Consider the following 15,473-nt stretch of genomic DNA (forward strand, 5'->3'; position numbering starts at 1 on the left):
ACCAAGAAAAAAACTGATGCAAACTGAGCAAAGGGCAAAGGAAGAGAAGTAGGAAAAGAAAAAGTGCTTGAACCACCAGTTGTGAGGTTGTGTGAAAAGACAAAGAAAAAGCTGGTGGTTGTTGGAGACAGTCTATGGAGGGTTTTAAAAATAAGTAGAGCATTTCTGAAATGAATACTGCAATGAACTAGGGAGCCAGTGGGGAAATTTGAGAGGAAAACATGATTCTCTGTATGTGTGAGAAAATGAGCCAAAGTATTTTGCAGTTTGGAGAACTGGAACTTGGGGAGGCCATAGCCAATCAAGATGAGAGAAGATGAAAGCATGGAGGAGTTTCAGCCAAGGTGAATCTGAAATAGTGATGGTGGCACACATAGTCCATGTTGTGGAGTGTGTGCTAGATAAAACTGCCACCCTAGGTGAAGGAGAAGAGTTTAGAGTCAGGGATGATGACAGAATAAGAGAAAAGGAGGCAAATGGAATGTCTGAGTCAAGAAGGAAGACAGAGGAGATGGAGTGGTGCTGCAGGATTTTCCTCTGGCTGTATTTCCTGAGATATTTAGCTGAAGAAAATGAAGATGAAGCCACAAGCTTACTTTGTGAGAGCATGCAGAGAGGCTAAACACAGAGAAGTCATTAAAGATGTCAAAACATATAAACAGCTGAATATCATCAGCAAACAATGCCAGCACTTCCTGATATTAACCATACTTGTGGGAGCACTGGAAATGCTATTCCAAAGTTCCCATTCTGTGGCCACTGTCTTTATTACATGTTGCATTCTATTTATGTTATGCATACTTACCCATGCATCCTAGAGAGAATACTGATGATCAAAGAAGGACCACAGGACAAAACAGGCAGTTCATAGAATCATAGAAGATTATGGTTGGAAGAGACCTCGGGAGGTCCAAACCCCTGCTCAAAGCAGGACCAACCCCACCTAAATCATCCCAGCCAGGGCAGTTGTATTAAAGGAGAATTACCAACACTGCCTAGAACTCGTTTGGTATCAGAAAGAGCTAGAGGGGACAAAAGACCAAGCAAAAGACATCCCTGAATATTTTTATTTAAAAAAATGTCATCAGGAGCATTCAGAAATAGCTAATATAACAGGATCCCAAGAAGTGTCTATGTTTGCCCTCATTTTTTCTTAGCAGCACTAGAAGAATCTATGCTTGGGTTAAGGTCACAAAAAGCAATTATTTCCTAGAGACTGAAAGCAATGTTGTCCAATTTATTGTGTTAAAATTTCAGGGTCACGTTACTCTGACTAGCACTTTACATCATTGAACTCAACAAAGACTACTTGAGTAATGAAGTGCTAGTCAACATGAATAAGGACATTGGAATCTGGCTCTTAAGCATTATATCATGATACTGTAAAAGATTACACATGTCCTTGCTGCATATAGAAATCAAATAGGAAGAGGAAAGTTGAATTCAACTACTGTGAAAAATGAAAGATTAATATTAAACTCAGATTGTCATATATAACATGAAACAAATACCTGAATGACTGCATCTGGTATCTCTCTATCATACAGTGGTATTTGCCGAAAATGGCAGAAATCTAACTGCTCTGAGTTCCTAAGCTGCAACAGCTGGAAACGTTTACACTTTTTAATCTCTTCTTCAGTAACAAAGTTAAATTCTTCTTGCAGCTGTTCAAGACGAAAATATTTTGACACAGTTTGTTCCTTGGATCTTGCATACTGTTAGAGAAAGTAAAAGCAAGGTTCAAATATTTTAAAACTTTTTGGGTGATGACTATTAAATTTTGCTATTTGTTTTTATAAAGTGCAACTACTGGCTTGAGCCAAGCAAAGAACCAACAGGTTCTAAGTAAACTTCCCATACTTCTAACAATACATCTCAGTATGACCTGCAATACCATTGCTATTATTTGGGGCTTCTCTTCAGCATAGATTTTATTATGTGAACAAAGGCCCACATTTTTTCTATTGGTATTAACTTTAAGGAGAAACAGACATTTGAGTTTGTATGGCATTTTTATTTGTTCTTTTTCTTTAAAAATCCACCTAGTATTTTTCTATGTCACAGAAATTAAATGACTGACTAATCCATACTATCTCTGTATACATCCATTGGCCTAGGAAATTCTAATGAAGATGTTACTTAAAATAGCACGGTTCACGGACAATAGGTGGACCGCAATCATTACTGAGTGGTACCTGCGAGAACAGAAAAGACCACCTGGTCAGCCTCCAAGAAGATGGGAAGATGACATTGTTAAACGTTTCGGATGAACGTGGAGAAGAAAGGCAAGAATGCGAGAAGAATGGTGGACGTGTTGTGATCGGCGCAGTCTTAATGACAGTTGAAGACTGATCGATCCAGGTGATCCAGGTGCTTTGCTTAAAGTATATGTTGTAAAATATTACAAAGAGAAACAGAGTCTAAAACTACCACCTTTGAAGCAGCCTACTCAGTATCTACAAAGGGATCAAAGGAGACAACCCTTAGTCTTTCAAAAACTTCAAAATGAAAATTAAACTAGATTTTGTAGCAGTGAAGCCTCTTCTCGCTTTTGAAAAATTCCCCAAATTGCATTGTGAAGTCAGCTGTTCAGGCAGTGATCAGAAGTCATTACATGGACTCTCGAATAAGTCCACAGAGCCCCAGTAATTTTCAACTATTACCATTGCACCACATTTGACCACCACCTGGTTAATCTCTGCAGCTACTACTGAGCAGCTATAGGATCACCTAACTGACAGCAGTGTGTCTCTGGTAGGATGGCTCCTGTTTCCATGCATGAAGTTAACTTCCTTCTGAATCCCTGAGATCCACAGAGTGAATGAAGTAGGGAAAACCCAATGAGGCTCCCCATCAGTGTGTTTTCCTCACCCCTGATCCTTCCCACAGATTTTGTGCTTCCTATCTCTAAATGATGTACTGAAATGACAAGACTTGAAACAGAAACAAAGAATAAAATTCATCACACAAGATGGCTGCAAATTGTTTTATTCATTTGCTCTCCCGGGCTTCACCATCATTTGTTTTCATAGAATCCATAGATTGATGATCTAAGTCTGCTACGGTTCATCTAAACAATGGGGTAAGATTCATAGTGTGGTATAATACCAGAAGAAAGAATGACCAGAAAGAGTTCAGAGCAAGTGACCAAAGTTAGGGAAAGGGAAAAGGATATGACAGGAAGAAAAGGAGAGGGGGTAACTATCTGATTCAAGTAGAATCTAAAATAAAAATAGACACACTTATAATTAGGGAGCAACACTTTTATCTTGTTGCTCCAAGTATATACATAAATTATTCAGCTTTGCTCCCACTTCTTTTGGCATCTCCAGAAATCTTGAACAGAAGTAGTCTCACAGTTCAGGCCCATATTATTTATAACCTTGGAGCCAAAGATCTCCTGTAAAAAATGCTTTAGTAGTCAATATCTAGAAATTCCCTAACTCCTGTCATGTTAGACTCAATACATAGTTTCTTCTAGAATCAATTATAAATTATTATTACAAATTCCTAATACTGAACTCTGCTAAACATTACCATAATGAATTCCATCAAATCTGAATACTCAGGGTCATTAGGATCAATCTTGACTTCTTTGGTCCATTCAGTAAGCTTCTGTCTGTCAGTGAACCACAAGAGTCCAGTAGCTATTTCTGCATTTATGTTTCTTGGCACACTAAAAAGGAATGCAAGACTTTCACTTATTTTGTCATACATTAGCTCCTATATACTATATACATAATGGTTTAGCAAACATTTCCAATTCTCACAGACATCATCAGGTTCAGTCTTATTCTAAGTCATGACTAGAAGAAAAATAAAGATGGAAACACCCAAGAAATCTGTAGAAAATAGGTTAACTGTGGTCTACAGTAAATTAGCATTATACAGAATACGTTGCCATAAAGCAAATGATAATTTAGCATAACTTTTCCCATAGTATTAAACATGAGATGCTATTTAGTGAAACCTGTGACAATCTTATAGAAATATAAGATTTATTATTACCTGTAACTAGCTGAGATTATTTTCTGAGATACAGGGGCTAACGGAATTCCTTCCTCATCGACCGCCCAGGATAAGGAATACATTAGTTTTCCTGATGTCAAAAGACACACCTCTTCAGTTTCATTTTCATCCAGAAGAAAAGGTACATCTGTAAATTAAAAGTTGTTGGAAGAAAATAAATCAGTATAATTAAATTTAAAGTTCTCTCTCGTTCAGCTTTCCCCCAGCTTTTGAAAGCTGAGATCTTCAGAAAAATGAACCCAAGTACACTGATCCTTCAACCCTGCCATTTGTTGTTAAAGGTCTACCCATCTTAATTCATACATCTTCCATACCCCAGTGACTAGTCTTTCACACCCACATCCCAAGACTTCTTTAGGATATAAGCACATACTTAAGTGCTTTCCTGAATCAGGATGCTTTCTTGATCTGGGGCTTAAAGGAGGAGAGCCATTCATCCCCCAGATCTTCGGGAATATGTACAGTTCCTTAGCAGATCTAGCAAGAATTTCTGACAGGCATCAATAGGCAGTTTGTGATCTGCTGGAGTGAGGAATTGACTGGGAGGGAATTCTGAAAAAACAGGTCTATTCCCAATCCTTTTGAGACCTTCTTTATTGGTTCTTGGACTTGGCATCCAGATTCTGAATTAGAGGATATCTCCTTCCTCAGAACCATGGCTCACTAGGCCAGTCACAAAAACTTGATATGAAAATGGCAAAACCATTGTGTTATACTTTCTCAGTGTGCCCAGGACTGTGGTTTACCTTGTTACCACCCCATGCCTCAGCAAGAGAGAGATTTGTTGGTGCTAAACTGAGTCACAGATTCCTGTCACCCCAGTCTGTTAGCTATCCCAGTCAAACTTCTCAGGACTCTGCCAGTCCCTTCTTTGCTTTGAAGTTAACACTTGGAGCACACAAGTCCGTGAGCCCCCTTTAAGAGCATTCCCCTATGATATCCAGCACCAGTCACTAGGCACTCTCAGTAATTAACAAGTCCACTGTCTCCAAAGAGACAGTGTACACACCAACTTATTTGATTCAACCAAGAATTCACACTTTACTTAATATTACAGCACTGAGATCTACTTATGATAAAACAAAGAGAAGCTATTAACAAAGATAGATATTCAAGTGATACTGAGTAAGGGTAGTAGAAACAGATATGGTTACAACTGAAACAAAAGTATAACACATTTCTAAGAGACTAAACCTAACTTTAGCAAGCTACAATCCTTTGGCTAAAATAGTTTTCTCACCCTCAAAGTCCTTTTGCAGAGTTTGCTGATTTTCAGTCAAACCAAGATCCAAATTTTTCATGAATTACTCCCCTCCACCAGGAGTGTTCTTCAGTGAAATGAATCAAAAATGTTCCTTTTGCTTTTCTTTATATTCCTCCCCCCCAACTCACTGTTTTGACCCCAAAGTCAAGAAAACCCTCTCCCCACCACCACCCCGGCCCATGGCTCTAGTCTCTGGTGTCTTCACATACTGATTTCACATCCTGCCATCCCCCTGCCTTTTCCTGTTGACATACAAATGCAGCTCCCATTGTATTCAGCTCCACAATGCTCATTACATTAGAGACAAGGAAATAACTACCCTCACTCCTGTCTGGAAGAAAACCTGTTTTTCCCTTTGTTTGGTTACAGATTTTAAAGCATAATATTGGTAAGTACTCATATACATATACATATATATATATATACACACACACACACACACACACATTCATAATGATATTAATGACTAATGTGCCACTGGCTGTCATTCAATATCTTACAAGATGCTCTGTACAGATAAATACTGTGACAGCAATGTGTTAGGTGTAGTGAGTTTGTCAAGCCTGACAAGAGTTGCTCACAGGTTACTGAACCACCATTGGGCCTCTGTGTCACACATTGACTTACAGATTTCAAATAACTCTTCGGAAACACAATAAAACTCTCAGCAATCCTTAAAAAGGCTTTGTAGGAAACTTCTTAGAGGAGAGGTTAAAACCTACTGGCAAAATTTAGCAAAACAGGAAGCACTCACTGGTCCACTCAGATACTATATGCCAGAGAAAATAGCATGAAGAAGGCTCACTGAGATCCTCACTCTGTGGAAGTCTTGAGGCACCTCTTCCTCAGGGCTTGTTTACACAGAAATTTAGCATGCAGCAAACCAAAATGTGACTCTACCGCCCACTAGCTTGCAGCACACTAACTGGCTGTGTGGACCCTGCTACTTGTGCACCAAAAGTTTTGTAGGACACTCTGATGTACTGCAAACATCAGTATATCAAAACGATTATGGAACTTTTAGTGCCTAGTAGCAGGTCCACACTATCAGTTAGGGTGTGGCAAGCTAGTGAGCTCTAGATTCATCTCCTGGTTTTCCATGTAAGTATCCGTGTAGATAAGCTCTCAGAGACTGAAGCTAGTTCCGGAACTGTCTCTTCCCCACACGTGAGATGGGAGGGCTAGGTTTTTCTTTTACTGCTCCAGAGACCACCTCAGAAGCTGCCTCATTTTGCTGCTGCTTCAAGGAGAGCCTCTGGCTTCACAGGTGAGTTTCCCTCCTCAATTAGAAAAGTTGAGCAGGCTATTTTTTCCTGTCACAGCTCCAGAAATCACTTCAGCTGCTGCTTCACTGCACTGAAATAGTGGACGTTTCTCTCTGTGTGAACAGAAAAACCAAAATATACTTAAAGCCCATGTAAGAAAGACATAGTTGAGATGGATCTTATTTTCTCTCTTTCCCTAGAGAGGCAAATGATGTCCAGATGCAACCTCGTAAGAAGAGGTTACTCATTTTGTGTAGTAACTGTGGTTCTTCAAGATGTGTCCCCCCATAGGTGCTCTACTTCAGGTGCCCACGCACCTCTTGAGTCCTTGATCAGAGATTTTCTGTTAGCATTGTTCATTGGCCCATGCTTGCGTCTTATGCATCCTCATGCCGCACACTGATGCTATATAGGGCTGCATGGATGAACCACCCTCATTTCCTTCTGCATCCAAATGTCCCCCAGAGAAAAGTCTGAAGCAGAGGGCAGGTTGTTGAGCACCCATAGGGATACACATCTCAAAGAACTGCAGTTACAGCACAAGGTGAGTAATGTATTATTCTTCTCTGAGAAGTATCCCGATGAGTGCTCAACTTCAGGCAACTCCCAAGCAGTATCTCCAGGTGGGAGGTGAGAATTTCAGAATTGGGTCTAGAACTGAAGAAAGTATTACATTGCAAAGCACTGCATTGGATCTTGGGGATAGATCAAGGTGTAATGTTTAGAAAATGTATGTACTAAAGCCTGTGTAGTGGCTCTACATATCTCAGATACCGGAAAGTTCTTGAGTAATGCTGTGGATATTGCTCATAACTTGAAGACTCTGCTGTCACCCTCTGAGGGAGATGAACGTCAGCTGCATCATAACAATACACCTAGAGATCCACTTCAACAATCTCTGAGAAATCGTGGATGCCTTGGATCTAGCTGGGACGAAATGAACACTGTAGGTATCTTTTGAAAATGTTTGGTTCTATCAAGGTAGAAAGCCAGTGTCTTTCTAACATCTAAGGTATGAAAACAGGTCTCCTGTAGGGCCTTATGTGGTTTTGGAAAAAACACTGGTAGATGAATGGACAGGTTAAGTTTAAACTCTGATAGAACCTTGGGTAAGAATTTAGGGTTTGGGCATAAAGAGACTTTGTCCATGAAGAACACCGCAAAGAAGGGGATCTGTCATCAAGATCCCAATCCTCCCAATCCTATAGGCCAAAATGATAGCTACCAAAAAGGGCATCTTCACAGATAAATGGAGCAGAGAGCAGGTTGGCATTGGTTCAAATGGAGGTTTCATGATGTATTTAAGTACCAGGTTAGGGTCCCAAGTAAGAGTGGGGTCCCTAACCTAAAGGCAGATTCCCCATACCATTAATGAACCTAGATGACACAGGCTGAGCAAATATGAAGAACCCGTCTACTAGAGGATGAAAGGCTGACATCGCAGCAAAGTGGATCTTAATCAAGCTAACTGATAACTCCAATTTCTTTAGATCAACAGGTAATCCAGGATAACTGTAAGCAACACAGATTCAGGCACGAAATGGCAATGGAAACACCAGTGGAAGAATCTCTTCCATTTCTGCAGGTAAGTAATTTGGGTTGACTCCTTTCTACTGTTCAGTGGTATCTCTTGCACTTCTGCAGAACAGAACCAAACCATTTTATAACCTCACAAACCATTGAAGAACCACATCCTGAGACAGAGAACCCCTAGGCTGGTGTGAAGCACATAACCCACATTCTGGGAGAGGAAATGAGTAATGGTCGGAAGCTTAAATGGCAGTTGGACGCATAGCTGAAGCAGGTAAGGGTACCAAGCCTGTCTCAGCCAGGTCAGTATTAGAAGGATAACCCTGGATTTTTCCTGTCTGATCTTGTTCATCACAAGTATTGGTGTAAGTGTTGGAGAAAACTCATAGAACAGACCTTTTGTCCAAGACAGGAGAAAGGTGTCTCCCAAAGAGTGGTGGCCCTGACCTCCTCGTGAGCAGAATAGAGAACACTTCTTGTTCCTGGAGGTGATAAAGAGATCCACCTCTGGAAGTCCCCACCTTTGGAATATTCTGGGGAAAATCTGAGAGTCTAGCTTCCATTTGTAGTCCTGGCTGTGGTGTTCTGTATACCTGGGAGGTAGATGGCTGAAATTTGGATCTGATGGTGTCAAGGCTCCTTCCCCACTCTGAACTTTAGAGTACAGATGTGGGGGCCTGCATGAAAACTTCTAAGCTTAACTACCAGCTTAGATCTGGTCCGCTGCCACCACTCCCAATGGGCTAACTCCCTTCCCTGGGTAGCCTTGAGAGACTCTTCCACCAACTCCCTGGTGAACACAGATCCAACCCCTTGGATCTTAAAACAAGGAGAAATTAACCATCCCCCCTCCTTTCTCCCACCAACTCCTGGTGGATCCAGATCCAATCCCCTTGGATCTAAAAACAAGGAAAAATCAATCAGGTTATTAAAAAGAAGGCTTTTAATTAAAGCAAAAGGTAAAAATCATCTCTGTAAAATCAGGATGGAAAATAACTTTACAGGGTAATCAAACTTAAAGAGCCCAGAGGAACCCCCTCTACCCTTAGGTTCAAAGTTAAAGCAAACACCCTAGTAAAAGGTACATTTACAAGTTGAGAAAACAAAGATAAAACTGGCTGTACTTACAAGTTTGAAATATGAGAGACTTGTTCAGAAAGATTTGGAGAGCATGGATTGATGTCTGGTCCCTCTTAGTCCCAAGAGCGAACTCCCACCAAAACAAAGAGCACAAACAAAAGCCTTCCCCCCACCAAGATTTGAAAGTATCTTGTCCCCTTATTGGTCCTTTGGGTCAGGTGTCAGCCAGGTTACCTGAGCTTCTTAACCCTTTACAGGTAAAAGGATTTGGAGTCTCTGGCCAGGAGGGATTTTATAGTATTGTACACAGGAGGGCTGTTACCCTTCCCTTTATAGTTATGACAGATGGGCTATACAACAGTTCTACAGTTTCATAGCTTTGGGGCACAGGGAGGGAGATCCTCCTCCTCCCTGTTTGTTGATATGCAGGCCACATTTCTGTCATGACCCTAATTTATTTGCCCCAATAAGGGGTAGGAAATGAAAGCAGACATTCCTGACTGCCCTAAATTCCAGCATGTTGATGTGGAGACTGGTTTCCAGAGGTGTCTATCTGCCCTGAGTCATGAGGGCATTGAGGTGAGCTCCCATTCCCAAAAGTGATGTATCTATTGTCACAGTTAAAGTTGGAGCTCGGTGAATGAGAGGAATGACTGCACTGCCGGTGAGTTGATTTTTTCACCAGGCTAGGGAGTTTCTCACCTGGAGAGGAACCTTGATCTGCCTGTCCAAAGTGTCTCTGGCTGGTGAATAGGTCATTCTGAGCCAGCCCTGGAAGCAGCAGAGGCATAACCTTGCATGATCAGTCCCAAAGGTACAAGCTGCCATGTGTCCCAAGAGTTCCTTATTGTAATTTGAGGACTCCCCTGCATAACCCTGACCAGACCTGACAAAGTTATGAATCTGTCTATGGGAAGGTAGGCCCTGGCTGCCAACAAAACAAAGAAAACTCCTGAGTAGTATTTTCTGTACAGGGGTTAATATGGATTTTTTATACATTTATCTGGAGACCCAATTCCTTGAAAAAAAAAGCTGTCTGAGTGAAGACAGCACTGCCTTGTAGGACTGGTTTTGAGTAGCTAGTCATTGAGGTACACAAAGACTAGAATTGCTTTTCATCAGAGGTAAGCAGCCACTATTGCCAGGACCTTTGAAAATACCCTTGGGGCCAAAGAAAAGCTGGATGGAAGAATTCACTATTGAAAATGATTCTGGCCTATAGTAAAACATAGGTATTTAATGTGTGCTGGGTGTAACACTATATCAAAATAGGCATCCTGTAGGTCAAGGGTCAAAAACAAAATTTACTTCCTCTAGTGAAGGAATTATAGCTGCCAGAGTCACCATCTTGAACTTTGGAGGCTTTAAAAATTTGTTTAGTAGTTTTAGATCCAAAATTGTTCTCCATCCTCCTTTGGCACAAGGAAATACTTTGAGTAACACCCTTTCCCTTTGTGAGGAGGTGAGACTAGCTCTATTGCGCCTAGCTGAAGGAAAGAGTCCACTTCTTGTTTCAATAAAAGCTCGTGAGAGAGGTCCCTGAAGAGGGACAGGGAAAGGCGTGAAAGGGAGGGAGGGACATAAAGTGGATGGTATAGCTTGATGTTATAACCTTTATGAGGCTGTAATGGCATTAGCACCTGCCTCTTGCGAGTGCCCCTTTCTGGCCGATATATGCCTGCAATCACTCTGTTCTGAATGGGGCGGCACCCTCCTCTTGCGGGAACCCCCTTCTGGTCAGATGTGAGCCTGCTTTTTCCTGTTCTTACGATGGGGTGGCACCTGCCTCTCGCGAGTGCCCCCACCCCTGGCTGATGGTTCTTTTGGCCGGTCTTCAGTCACTCAGCAGACCACTATCGCCCCTTACAGGGTATATAGTCTATAGTTCTTGCTCACGGCCCTGGTATAGGGAGATAGCACCAAGGTTTCCTTCCCGGAGGCACTGCCTTCTTTAACAGCCCAACAAGGGCCCATCTTGGTACCCTAGGTTGGTGTCCTTTTGGCAGCCCTCGCCTGGGCTCAGTCTTCAACCAGACCAGCAGGGCCCCTCATGGTACCCTCACCTGGTCTGGCTAGGTTCTGGACTCAGTCCCCTGGGCTCAGCCTGCTTGCATTGACCTGTCCCCAGTCCAGCTGCTCTTCCAGCCAGCCAGGCACCCAGTCCTCCCTCTTCAAGCTCCAGGCAACAACTGACTGCTCTGCCTCTGCTGCTTCCTTTTACATGGCACTTCTGGCCCCTGATTGGTTGCTCCAGCAGCCCCTCTGGTTGGCTGCTTCCTCTGCATTCACTCTAGGCTGCCAGGAGGACTTCTCCTCTGTTCTTTTCTGGGGCGGGGTGAGGCAGGGCTATGAGGCCTCCAGCAGGGGGCCTCAGGACCTAGTCCAGCCCATCATACACCTCCCCTCTCAGACAGGATTGGGGCAGTGGTTCTTCCCTCAGTCCTTTTCTGCCCCCGCTTCAGTCAGGGCATATTCTTTTCCTTGCCCCTGTCAGTCAGGGTCTTTTCTCCCAGGTCTCTCTTACCCATAGAGCATTCAAGAGCCCTTTCAGTACACCTCTGCCTCTGGCTCTCCTTTGCCTCTGCCTCTGACACTGGCTTTGTTGTGCTACTGCCTTTGCCTGTGGCTCTCTTTCGGCCTCTGCCTCTGGCTTTACACAATAAAGCAGTTAAAATCTTGCCTGTTGTTTCCGTGGCTGCCTCAGCCTCAGTTGTTTTACTGCCTCTTCACGGCCCTTGTGGATCAGGGTCGGTCTGAAGATCCTCACCCCGATACCATAATATAATAGAGTTCGTACCCGACTCTCGCAAGCACCCCCTCTCTGGCCAATACATGCCTATCACTCAGTTTTGAATGCGGCAGAGGACTGTCCAATTCCAGCCTCCCTATGTAATAGTGCTGGTGGTCTAGTGAATCGCTACTGATAAGCAGCTCTGGGATATATAGAAGCACCATGTACAGAAATAGAAAAGACTAACCGGAAGTCTTCTTCATCCTCCTCAGTAACCTCCACCTGGGAGACACCAATGAAAAAGGGTTGAGAGTCCCGTGTAACCGGAAAACAATGGTAATCTGGAGATCAGTGTCTCAGTACCCAGAGGCATTTGGTACACATGAGCAATGGGAACTCTGGTTCATCCGTCACAAACAAGTCCTTAATTCTTGTGGTACTAAGTAGGGGCTTGGTACCAACTTGGTAGCCGAAGAAGGCTGTACCACTGACTGGGAATACACCGACACTGTGGTTTGCCTGGTACCAAGGGTGCTGAGTGGGTAGGTACTGATGGTGGGGCTGTGCCAGAAGGTAACTGTCTGGAGTGCTTATTCATGCCCACCTTGTCCCTCGTAGACGGTACCAGGACCCTATCAGATATGTGTTTCTCCAGGACTTTCAAGCCCCGCTAGTACAGGAGGAGTCTTTTGCCTCTATGGTACTGAGCCGAGAGGTCGAGGCTTCCAAGACTGTGGATCTAGCAGAGGACTGGGGCCATTTAAGAACAAGCTCCTTAAGATGAGAGTGTCCGAGTGCCTCTTCTTCGAAGCTTTCTCTGAAGTTTCCATAGCCTTCCTTTTCTTAGGAACCTGCACTGAGGCTGAAGGGCCATTTGATCTGTCCAGAGACAGGTGGAGTGGGTGTGGGGGAAACTCTTGACCTCACTCAGAAGCATGTCAAAGGGAGCACTCCATCATGAACAGTCTCAGTTCAATCACACTGTTCTTCCTTGCCCTGGATATGAGAGCCAGGCAGAAGTTGCATTTCTGGGAGATGTGAGACTCCCTCAAACAAATATACTTGGAATGGGTCACTAACAGGTATAGCCTCTCAACAGGAGAGATGAGCCAGGCATGCTATATCAGGAGAATAAGACTCTCCAAAGGGAGGGAAAGGAAACAAATAAATCTTCTCACTACTTATATCTAACTAACTAACTATAAACTATCTACTAACAATTAACTACACTAAGCTAATCCTAAACAACCAACCATAAGAAACTGCATGAGATAGACGAGGCATGCTCAAGGCAGACATACTAAGGCTCCGTCTCAGGCTGAGATGGTTGATTAGGAACTTAGAATGGTTCACTGGGCAGCCCTATCTCACCTCGGTGAATGGCACAAGGATTCATAGAATGCATATGCAGGTTGAACAGATGCTGCTAACAGAAAATCTCCGATCAAGGACTCGAGAGATGCACGTGCACCTGAAGTGGAGCAATCATAGGGACACTACTCAAAGAAGTCAAACTTCTTATGTGTTTCTCTCAGTGAGGTATTAATTGAACTGGATAAGCAGAGAGGGAAGCTCCGAACAGCAGGAAAATCCTGGATGGTGAATGGTCATCATTTTGCCAATGAGGAGGAACTACCAAGTGTCTGTGTCATGGCAGAGTGAGCTACAGGAAGGGCATTTCAAAGGAAGGTCTCAGTGTTAGAGTAATGCAAAGTGCTTTCACTCTGACATAGCTCTGAAAAATACTAAATACTACCACAGGTTTGGTGTAAGAGGTCAGGAGGAAGGAGGCCAAACACTACTCCCCGAGGAGACTATCAACTCTTCTTCAAGCATCAGTCAAAGAATTTAGATTTAAGACCTCGGTCTCGCAGTGCACTATTCTGCCAACAAACCACTAAGCCAGGCTCAAATCTTTTTCACATATAAGTAACTTACTGCTTCCCACTTCTCCATTTATGGGTTTAACTTGCTGGTCACAGCTAAATTCCGCCTGTTCCAATACACCTTTGCTTTGCAGTACAGTATTGTCAGGAATAGGTAAATATATTTTGGCCAACATATTTGTCCTTTTAGATGATTCACAAATCTAAAAATAAAACAATTTGTGCTGTAGTTAAGATGATGTGTCAAAAAAGAACAAGTTCCAGCAAAGAGATTCTGAAAGAAGCTGGGGGGAGGGGGAAGAAACCCCAAAAAGGAGGATTAATATAATTTTAGACAGACAGAATATGTACTTGTAATGAATCCAATTTCCATTATAGTCATAGATTTTTAATGCCAGAAAGGACCATTAGATCATTTAGTCTGCTCTCCTGTATAACACATGCCATATGATTTCATATAGCTACCTCTGCATTGATCCAATAACTTGTGTTTGACTAGCGCATATGCTCCAGAAAGGCATCCAGTCTTGATATGAAGACATCAAGACATGGAATATCTCCCAATTCCCTTGATAATTTGTTCCAATGGTTAATCAATATCTGTTAAAAATGTGTGGCTTATATCTATTTTGAATTTCCATCTGGCTTCAGCTTCCAGCTATTGGTTCTTGTCATGCCTTTCTCAGCTTAGATTAGAGTTCTTCAGTATACAGTATTTTCTCCCTGTGAAGGTACTTAGACATTGAGCTCTTCAAGAATCTCTCTGTAAGGCATTTTTTCCAGCCCTAAAATCATTTTTGTGGCTCTTTTCTGAACCGTTTCCAATTTTTCAACATTCTTTCAAAAAAGCAGACACCAGAACTGGATGCAATATTCCAGGATAAGTCTCACTAATGAAGTATACAGAGGTAAAATCACCTCGTTCCTCCTACTCACTACTCCTCCGTTTATATCACCAAGAATCATATTAGCCCTTTCTGAAATCTGTCAGTTAGCCAGTTCCGAATCCATTTAACATGAGCCTTATTGATACTGCGGAATGTTCTCAGACTTTTGCAAAGCATTATACATCTACACTGCTACTTTTAATCAATCAAAGTTGCAATCTCATCAAAAAATATTAGGTTTGTTTGACAAGACCTATTTCCCATAAAACTATGACTGACATTAATTATATTCCCATCCTTTAATTCTTTAGTGACTGAATCCTGCTATCAGCTTTGCCATTATTTTGCCTAGGACTGGTATCAGGCTAACTGACTTATAGCTACCCATCAATATGAGTCTTCACGTGGATTTTAATGCAAGTTGGGGATCAGACCTAAAACACTGCACAGAAATGAAGTACAAAAGTAATTACATTACTATACCTCCAATCGAAGAGATTCAGGCCAATTTAATAACTGAATACTAAAAATTTGCTGAAACATTACTCTAAAATCCAGCTGTAGGGGAGCTACTGAAGTGCAAGAGACTTGTTTTTCATTGTAAAATATTTTAATAAAATACTGTTGCCTCTGAACTTTGGCTCTTCTCTTCTGTTCATACCTATAAATTACCAAATAGAATACAGATTTAATTAATTCTAGATAATCAAACTCAGAGTAACAAACTGGTGACTAAGTGCAACAGTTACCGTAGCATCACAAAAACACAAAAGCTTAGCATATTGGTTAATTTAAAGGGAA

The 15,473-nt window shown here is 42.2% G+C and overlaps 1 protein-coding gene across 1 annotated transcript in view; it reads right to left on the bottom strand.

Annotated features, from left to right (window-relative positions):
* Positions 1-15,473, bottom strand: part of CC2D2B (coiled-coil and C2 domain containing 2B) — a 96,824-nt gene that overhangs the window by 53,182 nt on the left and 28,169 nt on the right. The window contains exons 15-19 of the mRNA XM_065407632.1: positions 15,156-15,333; positions 13,838-13,988; positions 4,009-4,156; positions 3,538-3,676; positions 1,512-1,715 (exon numbers count right to left, since the gene is read on the bottom strand). Coding sequence (XP_065263704.1) covers positions 1,512-1,715; positions 3,538-3,676; positions 4,009-4,156; positions 13,838-13,988; positions 15,156-15,333 — 820 coding nt within the window. The remainder of the gene's footprint in view (positions 1-1,511; positions 1,716-3,537; positions 3,677-4,008; positions 4,157-13,837; positions 13,989-15,155; positions 15,334-15,473) is intronic.

Source organism: Emys orbicularis, chromosome 7 (genome assembly GCF_028017835.1).
Source record: "Emys orbicularis isolate rEmyOrb1 chromosome 7, rEmyOrb1.hap1, whole genome shotgun sequence".
In the NCBI taxonomy this organism is placed as follows: Eukaryota; Metazoa; Chordata; order Testudines; family Emydidae; genus Emys; species Emys orbicularis.